This window comes from Perkinsus marinus (assembly GCF_000006405.1).
Source record: "Perkinsus marinus ATCC 50983 genomic scaffold scf_1104296962102, whole genome shotgun sequence".
Classification (NCBI taxonomy): domain Eukaryota; phylum Perkinsozoa; order Perkinsida; family Perkinsidae; genus Perkinsus; species Perkinsus marinus.
The window spans coordinates 273,706-289,957 of NW_003205565.1; the positions used below are offsets into that span (position 1 = coordinate 273,706).

Genomic DNA, 16,252 nt, shown 5'->3' on the forward strand with positions numbered 1-16,252 from the left:
CATCACGTAAACCTAACTAGCAGTTTCACCCCCTACCATATAATAACAGAGCCGTGACCGACTAACATCCCCTCTAAGACTGATGCTACTCAAAACTCATGAGACACAACGTTCATATCATTCGGAGCACGTCGTGCAAGATTTTTCTTTCACTTTGAAACTCTCATGCGATGACATCAAAGGCTCTTCGATGAGTAGAACAGCTTCACTCATCCCCTACCAGTGTCTAAGTAATGGAGAGCTGCGGAGAATAGCAGTCTAAGCACAGCCGTCCATGTGCTTAGCTAATACGGCCCTGCTGATGACGAGATCAGTGTCTTCCAAGTTGTACTTTGTCAAGATGAAATCTCCAAGCGGCGGAGCATCGTCAAACCAAGCAAACATGTACGTGTGGAACGCCGAGTGGTGAACGCATTTCCAACCTCCAGGTATTCGGTCGGCGTGAACATACCATAGATACCAGCAGCCACGGCAATACCAATGAAGTAGTGTAGGGTGGCAGCACCCAGCAGAATCATATACATGACTAGGCGCACCCAGTAGATACTCGGATACCTCGGTTGTTCTGGGAGTTCCTCATCAGAAGAGTGATGAACTGCTGCGTTTTGCTGCTCGGCCTGACGATAGCTCTAATCTCACTGCCATTCAAACGAGGAACACTGCTCGCATCGTCCCTGGGAAGTACTGCCTCATCTTTGTTTGCTTTTGTGTTATAACGCTCGACGAGTGCTTCGACATCGCCGTGACCAGGGAAGTTCATGACATGCTTGTCGGGGTTAGTGAGGGTCGGTACAGGATAACCGCGAAGTACTCCGGGACCTTATCCGGTTGGCCAAAGTACATGACGTTGCCCTGGACGAGGAGGCACACTTTGCTGAGCGAGAGCCATATGTTACCACTAGGCTGATGGATGGTCACGAGAATTGTGCACTTATCTTCAGTGGCTAGAATCTTCAAGTATTCCTTGATGTAGTAGGCCAAGGGTAGACACTCACGGCTCGGAAACTGGTGGAAACTCTGCGACGAGAAAATGTGAAGTCGGCATCGTTACTTCTGATGAAGTTCACAGTCAATGTTGTTGCGCGCTATTGCTCGACAATAGCGAGGATTAAGGTTACTGACGTGGTCGTAACGCGACACACGACTTGCGGTTCGACTTCACGGACTGGACTCGCCGTACGCACGCCCGTTCAAAGATGTAGAGCCAGGCTATGCCCAGACTAGGAATGACAACTATAATAGATGAGGTCCACGGTAGATGAGATGAAAAATATATTTGGTCTTGGGCTTAGGTCGTGCTGGTATCTCATCCTATAGATACGGTATCTGTATCCTGTTTACTTTTCATGTTGTGCGCGAGTGGGCGTGCGCGAATCGAGCTAGGCGGAGCGAAGCGATTCAGAATCAGTAATTTGGAGTAGCATTTTCTTCCTGTTAACGTCACCTTCAATTGTGATCAACTGTTCGGAGGGTATTCCTGCCGTATCCTAAGGGGCAAGGTAAATGAGTTGTTTGCCTTGACGCGAGAAAAACTTCGTAGGGTGGAGAAAATGCCGTGGAAATAGTACGATTACGCTGGGCTGTTCGTCTGAAGTGCGAACCTTGAATTGAAATTTCACTCGCTAGCTGGCATTCGTTCGTGATTGCCCAGCACCACCGGAGATGAAAATTCTTACATTGATTTCTCTAGATGCAGCTGTTTCGCTCCGCCGACGACCTGCCCGTTGAAAGCTCCGAGAAAGGTAGTTCGAGCCGAAGATAGAAACCACCGGCACGTAGCTATCGTCTACGTTATCATCGACCACACTAATGACATGGCCCCCACCTATAATGCCTCTAACCGACTAATGCTACGGAGATCTCCGTAGTCCATCGCCCAACTCAATATCGTTGTCTCACTGCATCGAGGGAAGTATTACAGCGAATTGGTCTTCCGTTCGGGGATCGATGGTCGCTTATACCGACTCGGACGTGAGGTTTCCACACCGGTATTGGGTCTAGCTCTGGAGATGGCTCGTCGGTACGATCAATTTAGCGACCTTTTCTCAACAGATAGCGGTCTAGTCTGGATTTCGTCATCGAAATGGGATGCACCTCGTCCAAGTCAAGCAACATGATCGTATTGGACCCTCTCCAACTAAAGAGGAGTCCCTCTGGTCATCATCTCCAATTTGAACTACCAACTTCACCTTCGGCCATTCATGGAGGGCCCATTATCGAGGAGCTCGCAAGGGAGGAGGCGTGTGGCTGTAAGGCCCACCAGCAGGTAATGAAGTCAGACTCTCTGATTAGCAGTCCCTGGGTGCGCCTAGTCGTATATTTCAGCCTGATGATTCTACAGCAGTGACTTCGTCTTCTTCGCAAGATGGCAGTGCGAACGGACAGGTAGTGATCTCATCGTGAAAACCGTGAATGAATATTTTTCTGTTTTGTGATGTGACGGTTGTCCAATATACTTTGAGTCAACGAAACGCCACTGATCTCATGTAGATCGTAAAATCAATAACAGCAAGTATATGTGATATTCAGTAGGAGCTGACTAGCATACTAGGTCGACGCTAGATGCACAGCTACATCACAATAATATGATTTTCTCTGTCTTCATGATACTACAATATTCCCAAACCCAGCAGATTCTTCTGAGCATACCTGATGACGACTTCATGGATTGTATATCTGTGGACACTGGTAGTGATACCAAGGTGAGAGGTTGGAGACCTCTCGATAGTAGAACATGCGATTCAGGTTGGTCCGCTGGTCCACCAGAAACTTGCAGAATTGGATGGGGTCTCTCGGGTAGTAGCGAGGTGGAGAGTAATAGTGTACTGTATGCTAGTCGAACGTTGGTATTGAACTGTGGGCAGTTGTATGAATTAGCACAAGGTCAGTTTCGACCATGTAACTCTCTCGTAAGTCTCTCTCTTGAGAGACTACTGCACCTTCGTCCTTGTGTGGGATGATCTATCGATCTTGAACTGAATCTAGGTCATGTTCGATGCGGCCCGCAGGGCTCAAGCAGAGATCCAGCACTACCTCACAGCAGAGGGAGAGAGTGAATTCGTATCGGTCGGCAAGGCGGGTCCAGTTGAACTCATGGCCAGACCGCCCCCTGTTGGGGAAAAATTCCAGGTAGTGGGAGGGCGTTTGGAAGAGGTGTCTACATATGAGATCATTAAGGCTGTGGTTTTGGTATCGGTCCTGTTTGGAGTGTCCGATACCTGAGAAATCTTTGATCGGATAAGTTGGGAGTTTTCGCTCTTCTGGGTGCGAATGCTCCAGGATTCCCAGTAGCTATGTAGTGTTAACTCCATAGTTGAAAACTCTGATGGTTAAAGAGTTGGGAGAAAAATCGCTTGCTGTAGATCAAATGGAAAGTGGGGACAATCTTTGTGTCGCAATGATTCTTTGCTTCTTTGCTAGATAGTGCACCTGTTTATCCGCTATTTTGGAAGAGTTTTTGATTTTTTATTTTGAAGGCGGAATTTTTTTCCAAATTGCTAATGCCTGAACTAGGCACGCAATAGCGGTCATGTTCATAGTGGCAGCGGCCGTAGGAGAACTCTGTGACGTTGTTGATCATCACGGCGAACATATTAGGGGTCGATCTCTTGAGCCCGGGATAGCAAGGGTCAAGTTTCAGGTTATGATGGGCCGCCGTTCATTCGGGCGTCGCGAGATTGACCTGAGTAAGCTGTTGGATACGCTGATGGATCCAACTGCATTGTCTAAGTACAACTCACATGCATCAGATGGTGCGTTAAGGTTATCGGCAGCGTGACAGGACTTTGACGAGATATTCGTCTTGTCGCTTTTCCCCTAGGTCGAATTCTGAGGAAGGGCCTGATTGATGAACCCGAACGGCGACTAGATCTACAGTACGCCACATTTAAAGGTACTGGGAGCGGCTCGATGAGCATTGGGATGTGCAGCAAAACAGGTATGTTCACTGTGGCAGCTAGAGACGCCGTGTATGCTATACTACGTGAAAGGATTCATGATAATCTGTGGATAGTTTCACGGCGATCAGTGGACATTCCAGGTGAGAATGATTCTCGTCTGCTCATGAGGAGGCTAAGGAGCCGTTCTATCGAGCACTCGTGTTGTTGAACTTGTGGTACCAACTACATAGCTGGCGTCGAGTATTGGTGCTCGGGTATGTGTGTACGTTGCACAGAAAGGGGTTAGGAATATCTCTGTCCAAGTCTGGAATAATTTTCTATCTTTTAGATTGTCCTTACCAGGACCCGCAACCCGGCTTAGTGAGGTGTGAGTTCTTATGCTATGGCTATGCGATAATGAGAGACCCGCAGACAGGAGAGCTCAGTGTTACTATGTTCAGCCAGGCTGATCCTGGTGGCAATGTGCGGAACATACCAACTTGGATAGCGAATAAAGGCCAGGTTGGTGTGTGGGTCGATCACGAGAGGGCATGTGGACTTGTTATTAGAGGGCACAACCAGCGAGCCTGAATCACTTATATAACCTTCTTAAAGCGGACCAGAGAGTAAGCTGTAGTGATCTCTGTGTAACGCGACTGGGACGATTGTCTTTGGTCGCTGGTCAAGGAAAGCACGGTTTGGGGATCCGAGGAGTTCCACTTGTTTAGGTCACTCCCTGATGGGTGTAGTTTGGTAGTACTTCCAATCGGCGGCCATGCGTGAACCGTGTGTAGTAGTCGTTGCAGCCGACCATTCGAAATCAGCAGAGGTTGTTGTGGCGGCTATTGCCTGGTATGAATTCTTTTTCCCCAAGTACAGTAAGTAGTGTACACTCGTCATGTGCTCTAACTGTACGTTGATGGTTTTGTTCTGTTCTGATTGATTTTTTCGGCATGAGGGTCACGTCTCTCGATTGAAACGGGATGTTGCGTTATGGGGTCTCGTAATTTGAAGGGTTTGATTTTAATGGATGATGTGGCGTGATGGTGAAGGTCGCTGCTATCATGGTTTAGGTATTGGGTTCAATCCCCGCAGTTGTTTCTACATAGCAGTAATCATTTGCTGTTCACTATCATAAAGAAATGGGATGCACCTCGTCCAAGTCAAGCAACATGATCGTATTGGACCCTCGCCAACTGAAGAGGAGTCCCTCTGGTCATCATCTCCAATTTGAACTACCAACTTCACCTTCGGCCATTCATGGAGGGCCGATTATCGAGGAGCTCTCAAGTGAAGAAGCGTCGCATGATTTCAATAAGCGACAAAAAAGGGTATTACGGGAACGGTATTGGATTTTTTTTTATTTGTGTTCCATTCTGATTACCGATACGTCGGTTGGCTATTATTTCTAGTCTATCGAATAGTAACCTACAAGGCTCTCAGTATTTTATCGGTCCACATATATTACTACTATATCATGATGATGGTTGTTCAATCGTTGCGATGCCCATGCTGATAGCGCTTGTCTTTTCTCTCAGCTACCATTGACAGAGCCGCCCACAACTGACACTTCACATGTCGAGGATGATGAGGTGCGGTCAGCATAGAAGGTCTATGGACTGCATATATTCTTCTGCTCTTGTCAGAGTCGGCTGATGCGGGTTAAATCGTGGCGAAGTGAGGATTTCGCAGACTGTGTTTCAGCGACTTCTGAATCACAGTTCAAAAATGGAGAAGTGGTGAGTGCATCTCGGGATTGGATTTCTAGTTGACATATGCTGCTTACGTGGTTCATGTTTGGGAGAGTTTGGTGACTCGTAGGTAACGCCGAAAGTGCTGCCTGCTATCCCCACTTTGGACCCCGCCACTCAGGTGAGGTCTATCGCTTGATTTTAAACGATGAGTTTCCATCTCTTCCAGAAACTGTTGAACGCCGCGATGGAATCACAAAAGAAGATTCTCTATTATCTTTCCCCAGAGGGCATGGGAGAGTTCAAGCCTAATGGCAAGGTCGGTCCAGTGGTGTTGATGGTCGTACCACAGACGAGCGATGCCCCGCAAGTAGTGTGAAGTATTTGCGATTTCTAGGCGACAGAGCGTGATCTTAGGTGGTGATGGGCTATCGATCATTCGGGTGCGGTGAAGTCGAATTACAAGACCTGCTGGATCTGCTGATGGATCCGTCCGCGAGGAAGAAGTTCGACAATCAAACTGCCGAAGGTAGGACTGGACGAGCGAGATTGATAACGAGAGAGGAGTGTTCTGTATGCAGGCAGACTATTGAGGAAGGCTATCATTGATGAGCCTGATAGACGACTTGATCTTCACTATGGTGCATTCAAAGGTAGTAGAGAATTCTCGCGAATCCTCTGCGGGAAACACAGTAGGGTCGAACGAGGAATTACATCGGCTGGGCGGCTCCTGTTTGATTCGTACGCCTATGTATCAATTTATTATTCGTCAATTCGTTCGACTTCGCCCCGAGTGGGCAGATTGAGATTCGTTCTTTTGTGCTTTAGGAATGATGAATGTGGGAGGTCGAGACTGCGTGTACGCTATTTTGCGACAGAAGATTCGAGATGACTTGTGGATCGTCTCTTCGAAGTCAGTGGAACTACCAGGTGAGCTTACATGACTCATTTTCATGCAGCTGACCTATTGAGCAGTGTGGGGAAATATTCGCATGGTTAGCTACTTGTGTTGGTGGCGAGAAGGAAATTCTGAGGAAAATTTGGGAAAATCTTGGTGGTTTCTGAAAACCCGAATTCGCGTATGAACTCCTCAAATTAGCTGAGGAAAGCGAGCATTTGTTCCAACCCTGCTATTGAGCACTCTTGTTATCTTCAGAATACCCGGAGAATGGCGTTCTCCCCGGATATGTCCGATGCGACGTTAAGTTTGCTGGATATGCGATGTCGACCGATGCCGACACTAAGGAGCTCACAGTGACGATGTACAACCAAGTAGATGTTAAGGGTAACATTCCCACTTGGATCGTCAATAAAGCTCAGGTAGGGTCCTCCTAGTGCCATCAGTCGTACTCGATCCGCTCTTGTTTCAGAATAAACAGCCCGGGTGTTTGAATGATATGTACAAGCTTCTCAAGAACTAGCGATCAGTCCTCATAACGGGGAACTTCACCACGAATTTCTTATCGTTTTCCCTAGATGACGCTCTCGTAGGGTCATCAGTACCATTGCGCCCTTTTTCGCGGGAGACTCGCCATGTAAGACGTTCTGCGGCGAAACTTGTGCGGATAAAGCTTTATTCATATGCGGTCTTAGCGTTGGGTCTGACCGCCAGCCTCTTTGCATAACGCAGCGACGTCGTACCGTCCACTTCCTTCTTCTTGTGGATCTTGCGTTTGGATAGTGGAAGGCTCGAGATCGACTTGGAAGACGAGCATGCTCAGCACGACTTCAGTTCACATTATGTACATGATTTCAGAGGAGTGCATTTCGGCAGATATGAAAATCTCCGCCCGAATATTTGCAGTTGGGACTGTGAGACTTAGTCTTTCGACTCTGTTATTTCAGTGTTTGGTTGAAACCCGAAACCCAAAAGTGCACACAGACAGCACCTTAGTGTTGAGCGCCGTAGATGGGCTTCAGCGGGCGCCATAGAAGCTCACTCATTCTGTTTCCTACATGCTTCCTCTTCGCCGAGGGTTTATGCATTACTGAGCCCTACGTGGTAACTCCAAGTTCTTCTTCATCTTGTCAGTCTCATTTGTCCTATGGCTCGCTTACGACAAGGCACTCGCTTCTTGGGCCTCATCATCGGGGTCGCTCTATGCGTACTCAACTCTTCGTTATTTGTTCAGCCCAGTACGCAAGCTTCAACAGCAGCCAACGCTGCGTTGGTTGGGTCTGTCCGAGGTGGGAATCTGCGCCATTCTGCGATCGCGTCCAGCCTTCAAACGTCATTCTCACCCTATTTGTCGGGTCTGGCCATAGCCGCAGTCGGTCTGGGCCTTATCATGTTTACTCGGGCCGTTGGCCGGAAGGCACTACCCGAGAGATATCAGCTGATGGACGCCGGTACTGGCGAGCACAGATCGTTTTGGCATGATGTGAGTCTCTCCTACAGGAAACTCCACTCGGGGCATTTTCCTCCGATCCCGTGATATGCATATATCAGATACCCCTCCGTGGAAGCGAAGGGAAGTTCATGTTTGTGACGGAGATACCGCGAGGAATGCTCGCTCGGTACGAGCTGGAGCCGGACACGTCAGATATTGCCAATGATCCTCGTGGGACCACGGCGTTGAAGAAGTGACGACCTGTTACTGACGACCGAATGCCTTCCAGACATTTTCTATCAGGTTGGGAGAAGGACCATGCTTCAATTACGGATTTCTACCACAGACGTGGTCGGATCCCATAGACTGGCATGACAAAATCACTGGCCTCAAGGGTGATGGCGATCCACTCGACCTCATAGAGATTTCGGGTACGACTCTTCTGTGGTCTTCGTCGCTTGAACATAGCCTTAGGTAAACATTTCAGTCCGGGTGAGGTAGCTCAAGTACAAGTGCTCGGAGCCGTGTGCTTGATTGACGAGGTACGTTGCATTCCGAATACTTTCGCTTCGTGCATTTTTTGCGACAGGGAGCAGCGGATTGGAAACTAATCGGGACAGCGTGCTGCAAAGCTCTCACAGATGAGGAAGTAGCACGAGAAATGGAGAAGGTCAAGGCATGGATGGATGGCTATAAGGCGCTCTTCGCTAAGGAACCCACACGTAAGGAAATGGTAGAGTTCAGTGACCGAGTATTGGACATGCTTCAGAGTGGTATCTCAACGGCATGATTTTCGATCGCACAATAGCGTTAGACTTGATCGACCAGCAGAACAAGGTGTGGTTAAAGAAGAAGGGCTTGAAGGCCAGTAAAGCAACATCGAAGAATTACAAAGTCGTGACGAAATAATTGTGTTTCTACCGAAAAAAGAGATAGTTTAGTTCTCTGGAGTCAATGTTGACAAGTATCATCAGTCGAATGTATGTTATTCTCCATGCTGTGCACAGCTGTGCAGGAGCCAATTAAAGTGCTAAGCCTTTCCGGGTTCCAAGTCCACGGCGACAAATCCGGGTTCCACATCCAAGGGTCGGTTTTCCCATCCACGCTCCATTAAAGTGATGCTACTCGGAAAGGTCGACTTTCTGGGCAAATTTTCCAAGACGTTTTCCCGGGCGAGGTTCATCGAATTAAATTAGCAATGTGGAAAATGAACCCCAGCTTGGAAAAAGTTCGGTGCTTGGAAAACGCAACCGCTCGCACGCTGCGTGCGGCATGCCCGAAACTCACACAATGTACTCATACTCGACTTAGTCGAGCCGACTAATAACATTTAACTACTTACTAAGGCCGCAAGGCCGCAAGAATTGAGCATATCAAGCAAACTAGATTGTACGACCTGTCTTGCGCTAAGTTCCTTCAAGGGACTTCCTTGCCGACTTAGGCCATCATCAGAGGATTGACGAGAGCACTGAGGGTAGGGAATGAGGTGAGTTTGTTATAAGTAACGTGTTGGTAAAGGTCATGTTGATGAAGGATCGTTTTTGTTCAATATTCTCGTAGTTTATCGAGTTATTAGTGCACTTGGAAAAAAGGGGCTGCGCTTCGGAGTCGCGCGACTGATGGAAAAATGACCTTCCTCCGGAACATGGAAATCGCGCACTTTAATCCGCGCTCGCGTGGAAGTGTCCACTTGGATTGGAAACAGGACTCTGCGCGTGGATCCAAGTACTTGGAGATATCCCCTTGGACAGTGCTTCACTTTAATAGACGTTTTTTCTCCATGTTTGGAAAGGACTTCTTTCCCTCCACTTGGACTTGGGAAAGTAGGCACTTTAATTGGCTCCAGAACTAATCACTCAATAATGGTCTGATCACACAGTGCAACATTCCTCATTATCAACCAACGTTACTGTCCATATAGAGTGTGTTACTATCGTGTTCGAGGAAGGTTACTCCCATGGGATAAATGACTAATGAGCCACTAATGAATTTCTGTGGTTTCAAGCGGTCTAAAAAAGGAGAATGATGGCGTCGAAGTAAAAGTTCTCATTGAACCTCATCGACCATATCCCGTGAAACTCGGCGAACTTGGCGAAGAAACCCACCGTCAACTTGCCCAACACATTCTGTATGTTCATAGAAATGAGTTCAATACTTGGAGGAGCATTTGAGCTCCAACGACAACGCCAGGAGCAAACTACTCATGTTCGCTTCTCTTGGGTTGTAAAGTATTATAATGTTGATAATTGACCGGTTGTAATAAGTTGGAATATCGAAGGAATTGTTCAAGTACCATAAACAAGACTATGACAGTTATGGACGGAAATGATAACAAGTCAAGATACCTTACATAATCGATAAGACTCTGACCACAGAAGGCAGCCGATCCGTGACAACCTATTTTTAGGACTTTATAGCAAGCTCATCCAACCACGCGAGATGACTTGCAAAAAAAACTATTCTTCACAGCGAACAGCATCGAATCCTCACACGGCTCGGAACTTAGCCAACAGTTTCCTCCAATACGAGCCAGAGAACCCGACACCAAAGATGATATGTTGAACCATGATGTAAAGAACTAGAATTATCGTCATAACAACCCGGAATGACACTGGATAGACATTATTGGGCCCATCATATCCCAACGTAGAGATTGCCGGAGATTCCCAGGGATAGCGCTCCAAAGCTATCTCGGAACCCGGACCGGTAGGCCTGCAGTCAGCCTCGGGTAGTGGAGACCAACTACTGAGCTCCGGGGCTGCTTCTTGATATGTGTGGATCTGGGGCCCCAGGAAACAACCACCAACCGATCCTACTGAGTATTGTTCGATGATAGGCAGACCGGCTGTTTCAAGAGAGGCACCTGTGTCGCAGTTTATGCGGAACACACAGGAGAGATCTCCTGGCTCAACCCAAAGTAGACTGAAGAGCAAGACGTTGACGATTAGATACATCGCATTCAGAGCCCAGTTCCTGAGAACACTCTTCCTGAAAGCTCCTCCATATGAGGAAACATAGGCATGTGTGCTGAGTGTTGTGAGCATGAGGAAGACTTGGATAGGCATATCGTAATTGTCACCTTTCTTCGCCCACTCTTGTGGCGGCACTTGAAGGTCGAGGGTGTTAACACGGCTATACCAATCTCTGTTAGAAGATGACCACAGAAAAGCGAATGCCACAATTTCCGCGAGGAAGAAAGTGATGATAGGGAAGGTACACAACAGGATGGTTCTCCAACCAAGGAGAGATCCACTAGGGCGATAATCAGCGAGCTTCCCCGCCGGACCAGAAAGCGTCATCGTCCACACCATGATGACGCTGATCAGGACATCTTGCGATATCCAGAACCACTCCGCCGGCACCTGATTTGCTATGATAGTACCGGCAACCCGAGAACTGGTCAGAATGAATGCATATACGATGAAAAAAGAGTAAGTCGCGATGTTGGTAGCAAGACACGCGCGACCTTCACGAATCATATCAACAACCGTAAAGAGGGAGCGACCATCACGACCAGAGCTGAATGGTGACACCATAGAGGCTTCAGCGTCAGATAGAGCCATACCGGCATGGGCAGCACGGAGAGCGCCACAGTCGTTACCGCCATCACCACACATACCAACAACCAGCTTGCGAGACTGGAGATACTTCGTCACGTTAACCTTGTCCTCAGGTTTCATACGGGCGAACACCGATATGTCCTCCCAGAGGCAATCGAGCTCACAAGGGTTCCTTGCCAAATACTTCCATGCAGATCCAGTTACCGCCAATTGGTCAACACCAGTCTCCACATCTGAGCACCGCTCGTTCGTCTCAGTGTCAACCCAATACAGCGCGTCCATCTTCTGATCATAGTCTCCTATTAGAACTCGACCAACCTTAGTTTTCCCGATTATACCGCATTCCCTGGCGATAGCGATGCCAGTCAAGACATTATCGCCAGTGCACATGACGTTGCGGATGTTTCCAGCAGTCAATGCCTCAATCGCAGCTGGCGAATCGGGCTTCATTTCATTGCGGAACAGAAGTAGTCCGCACATCGATAGATCGAATTCAAACGAGTCCCTTTTGGCCGATATGATTTGCTCGTCCGTCAAGGAGCTGTCCAAACTCTTAGTGGCCATTGCCAACGTGTAGAAGTTATCAGATGCACAGCCCTCAGAGACTTCCACGTAGTCGTGGGGAAGAGTGTCGGGTAAGGACAGGGCGGCCACACGTTCATACGAGCCCTTGATGATGACAATAACCTCACCGGTCGACAGGTCTCTGACGACGGCTCCAGATGTCATTCTGTGGTGGTCGAAGTCGAGTTTCTTCAAGACCTTCAGCTTATGCTCACCCTTCGGTGACGTAATGATATTGTCCGTACTCTCCGCATCCGGCGCTGGAAGAGACCATCCAGTCATAGTCAGCATCGACACTTCAACGTGGTTCCCAACCAACGTTCCGTCACGGAGAGTGGTCACAGTGTGGCAGCAGGCAAGACCATATTGCATTCTCAGAGGGACTTGCTCGGATATCACAGATCTGTTCCTTTCGTCGAGAGGAGGCAGGTCCGGCTCGAACTGAATCTTGCCCAAGAAAGTTCTTCTCGAGGGATCAACGGCAACCACCGCCGCGAAGTCCATACCGTCCTTCGTGATCGTACCAGTCTTGTCGAACACCATCGTTGAGATCTTGCCGGCAACGGGAATCCTACCCGGTTGGAGACATGATATCTGATGATGCTTCTCCAGCCTGAAGGCCGCCACTGACTGGCCCATCACGATAGAGACGGGCAGCATGGGGTTCATCGTCTGAGCGACGGTACTCAGAATTTGCAGCACAGTGACCACCCAGGAACCCAGATTTGTCGTGGTCAGGTACAGAACGATGATGAGTACAGCATACAGAGCTAGCATGCCGTACACAATTGGGAGCTGATCAGTGTATTTGAACCTAGGAAAAAGAACACCAATACGGACTGGTCATAACGGTACAATTACTATGCAAGAACTACCATTTCCATGCCAGTTCACAATCACAAAACTAGTATTCGACAACATGGTTCTGTGTTGATCAATGTACACGAATGTGAGAGCTGAAACCAGCTGGCCAAGTCCCACTATCTATAATTCTAGGCACGAGCCCACTTAGGAACAGCCAAAGGGACTACCTGACAGACTGTGGGAAGAGTACCATTCGGATGAGTTGTCCCTTGGTCGTGAGAGCTCCGACACTGGTTGCCATCAGAATGGCACGACCATCGTGTGGGCCCGTCGACTGCATACACATGGTGCCTACATGAAATTCAAGAATCGCATGGGTAGAGCCTCTTACCCGCATAGGCTGTATTCTTCTTGGTGATCTCGGCATCGTCAATGTCATCCACGGAGAACTTCTGTATGGGCATGGGCTCACCAGTGAGCATGGACTCGTTGACGATTACAGATCCCTCCACGACAACCCCGTCGCAAGGGAGAGGTTCACGTTCCTCTACTTTCAGCAAGTCGCCGAGAACCACACCATGGGAACCGATTTCAACCCACTTCCCTGATCTCAGAACTTGCACCCGAGTCTCGAGCTTGGCCAAGGTAGCGATCTTCTTCTGGCCTCTCCTCACGATGAACAGGGCTCGATAGGTCCCCGCAATGAGCGTCATGGCGAGCCATATTATACCGATGTTCCATGTCGTGAAGACGATATACGTCCACGCCGCGATAGACTGCAGTATATAGAGAACATCGCTGAACTCGGAGGCCAGACTCTCAATGATCCCAGGGACTCTCACCCTGATCTCGTTCGGACCCGTTTCCTCGAGCTCGAGCGTGGCCTCCTCGTGACTCATACCACCCTCCCTCAACCGCTGGTGCATTTCAGAAGCTGTCCACTCTCCCATGCCGACAGGACGGAATCGACCGACATCAGTATCAAATACATATCTAACGCACATGTACTCATAGCATCTAACCCTGAGCATTTCGTCGTATTCAACTTCGACCATCGTCTTGCGGGTTGCGCTTCTGAACCTTGTACGTAGTCTGTCCCACAGGACTGACACGTAACGATTGAAAGCGGGTATGTCCTCGTCGGAAGCCATCCCCGGATCGATCATCTCCTTCGAGTCCACCGCAGGAGGTACAGCTTCCTCGATAACCACATTCGTAGCATCGCTGAGATGTGGCTCAGGTACCATAAACAGCGTAACGAGTGAGTGATAGAATTTAGATAGCACACCAGCCAGCACGTGAAAGACGACCATAGAATAGATTGCAGGTATAACAACTCCGTCCCAGTCAGTTCGCCAGTTCGAGAGGAGTGTAGGGAAATAGGAAAATGAGCTGAAGATGACGATGGCGAGATATGCCAGACCCAGAAGGACAAGCCAAGCATGGAGCATGATGGTTCCAATGATGGTTTTCTTGTAGCCAGTCTGGATGAAGAATCTCTCGACCTCATCAGGGCTGTGGAATGACAGACGACGGGAACCGGACGACTTGTACTTGGTCTTGACGGATCGAGTGACTTGTATAGAACGATAGATCAAAAAGATCGCAGATACGAGGAGCAGGCAGCAAAGGACACAAGTCCAAATGACGGCGGCGCTTGCTCCGAATTCCATTTTCGAATAGATGATGCGATAATATTGATGAACTGAAGCACAAGGGGATTCTAGTATAAAGCCTGTTACCCCGGGAGAGAACGTTCGGACATCGAACGATTGGCATCACTAAATAGCCCCCTAAACGCCGGATTGAACATCAGCTAATTTTGCACGCGTGCTCATGATGTGCATGCGTGCGACTGTCATACGGCGCTAGCAATTGTTCTTGCGGCGTCACCCCATCTGGCCTTGAAGTGAATAGGTTCACTGGCGAGTTGAAAATCGCCAAGGATGTTCCGAGGCCCTCAAAGCGATCCGATCCGTGACATAGAGACGTTGCAACTTCCTAGATTCCCGTCCACTCCACATCGGCAAAAACGGCGAACCACGATCGCGAGGTCTCTAACCTCTGTCAACATTCGAGTCCGGCGACCGTTAACCATCATAGCGTATAATTGACCGGATTGGCCAGGAACCATACTCCATCATATTCAGTCTGTTCGACTAAGTCTGATGTCTCCATTGTCTACGACAAGGGCAAGCAAGTTGTCTCCCCTTTGATCATCCTCTTGTATTGAACGAAGAATGAGGAAATATAACTCCATACACGCCTCATCGAGCGCTCATAATCATTGGTGGATTATTCAAAGCTGGACGTGGAGCTACAATGACAGATTTCGAGGATTAGGGGGAGAGTGATATGCGGAATCGCGAGTTCAACTGCAGGTGACGACGATCAACTCAAGTGGCAATAAATGCCTAACTGCTCAGAGAAGTCTTATGGGGTGACTAAAACAGTCACAATCGCGTGAAAAACACATTGGAAGTTCCAATGTGTTTTTCCAATTCGGAACTTTTGATTGACGTAGTTGAGGAAAGCTGGTTATGTTCAATATGGATTGTGTAGTATAATGAGACACCCCCAGAAAGTCCCAGTATATGGTACCAGGTTATGGTCAAGACATTCGAAGTCGTGTGAGACTAGGAGTGGTCTTGGAGAGAACCAGAAGTCAAGAATATCAGCCATGCCATACTCTAATTGGGAACACGCAACTACACCATTGCAATTAAGCACCTCCACAAATCAACACGTCAATGAGGATATGACACAATCCACAATACTCACTCTATGCCGAGATAGTTCGAAGCCAGCAGAACTTCCAGCGCTATACTTTCATCCATTCCAAAGTCGGGGATCGGCTCCTGACAGTAAACGGTTACGAATTTGAAGCTCGTTCAGCTCGTTCTATTCCGTGAGACACTTGTGTGCAAGGAGTAGAACGAGAAGTATGGATAGCTAACGTATGGGGGATAACTATCGCGGACTACTACGAAACCAGGGCCTTGTACCGTACTACTTCAGAGTCAGTGTATTTGTGCAGATAATAGAGGTAATCGACAATGCAAGAAAGTACTTCGCCTCGTATAGTGGGAAGATTGATAATGCCATCGTCACTCTCGGCGAAGGTCCCCGGACCTGTATGAGACGAACCATCAGGTGAGGGACTATTCTCTGACGCCTAGTGTCTTTTCAAAACGTGAAAAGCGGGAAAGTGTAGAAAGCTCCACCACAACTCAGTGGTGAGCGAGTGAGTTCAGAAAGTTCTTTTTCCTCAACTCACCTTGAACCATCGCTTTGATTGTTGGAGCTTGGCAGGCTATTTCCTTGTCGAGACGAAATTCCTTGCCGTCCGAACTAAAAAGAAAGAGGAGCTTGAAGAAATGGGTAGCTGGAGATCGTAGATGCTGCACTGGCATAACATACGCCTC

The 16,252-nt window shown here is 48.4% G+C and overlaps 6 protein-coding genes across 6 annotated transcripts; 3 read left to right on the top strand and 3 right to left on the bottom strand.

The window, feature by feature from the left end:
• Positions 1-763: 763 nt before the first annotated feature.
• Pmar_PMAR017332 (hypothetical protein) lies at positions 764-944 on the bottom strand (the record flags this gene model as incomplete). The annotated part of the gene is made up of 1 exon (XM_002772056.1): positions 764-944. A coding segment is annotated over one exon (181 nt), but the record flags the coding sequence as incomplete, so codon positions are not given.
• A 2,044-nt stretch (positions 945-2,988) lies between these two features.
• Positions 2,989-4,764, top strand: Pmar_PMAR017333 (hypothetical protein; the record flags this gene model as incomplete). Its single annotated transcript, XM_002772057.1, has 6 exons — positions 2,989-3,129; positions 3,641-3,752; positions 3,821-3,937; positions 4,228-4,400; positions 4,448-4,504; positions 4,636-4,764. 6 exons carry the CDS (start codon positions 2,989-2,991, stop codon positions 4,762-4,764), a joined length of 729 nt encoding a protein of 242 aa, XP_002772103.1.
• Positions 4,765-4,988: 224 nt separating this feature from the next.
• Pmar_PMAR017334 (Phosphatidylcholine transfer protein, putative) lies at positions 4,989-6,990 on the top strand (the record flags this gene model as incomplete). Its single annotated transcript, XM_002772058.1, has 10 exons — positions 4,989-5,209; positions 5,417-5,470; positions 5,525-5,617; positions 5,700-5,750; positions 5,799-5,939; positions 5,987-6,098; positions 6,151-6,222; positions 6,398-6,499; positions 6,726-6,889; positions 6,940-6,990. The coding sequence occupies exons 1-10, from the start codon at positions 5,021-5,023 to the stop codon at positions 6,988-6,990; spliced, it is 1,029 nt and encodes a 342-aa protein (XP_002772104.1). The 5' UTR covers positions 4,989-5,020.
• A 624-nt stretch (positions 6,991-7,614) lies between these two features.
• Positions 7,615-8,808, top strand: Pmar_PMAR017335 (soluble inorganic pyrophosphatase, putative; the record flags this gene model as incomplete). The annotated part of the gene is made up of 7 exons (XM_002772059.1): positions 7,615-7,756; positions 7,835-7,950; positions 8,019-8,152; positions 8,203-8,330; positions 8,374-8,441; positions 8,489-8,621; positions 8,669-8,808. 7 exons carry the CDS (start codon positions 7,615-7,617, stop codon positions 8,806-8,808), a joined length of 861 nt encoding a protein of 286 aa, XP_002772105.1.
• Positions 8,809-10,053: 1,245 nt separating this feature from the next.
• On the bottom strand, positions 10,054-14,500 carry Pmar_PMAR017336 (P-type ATPase, putative; the record flags this gene model as incomplete). Its single annotated transcript, XM_002772060.1, has 3 exons — positions 10,054-12,837; positions 13,055-13,178; positions 13,219-14,500. The coding sequence occupies 3 exons, from the start codon at positions 14,498-14,500 to the stop codon at positions 10,386-10,388; spliced, it is 3,858 nt and encodes a 1,285-aa protein (XP_002772106.1). The 3' UTR covers positions 10,054-10,385.
• Positions 14,501-16,140: 1,640 nt separating this feature from the next.
• Positions 16,141-16,252, bottom strand: Pmar_PMAR017337 (hypothetical protein; the record flags this gene model as incomplete). Its single annotated transcript, XM_002772061.1, has 2 exons — positions 16,141-16,178; positions 16,235-16,252. Coding segments are annotated over 2 exons (56 nt in total), but the record flags the coding sequence as incomplete, so codon positions are not given.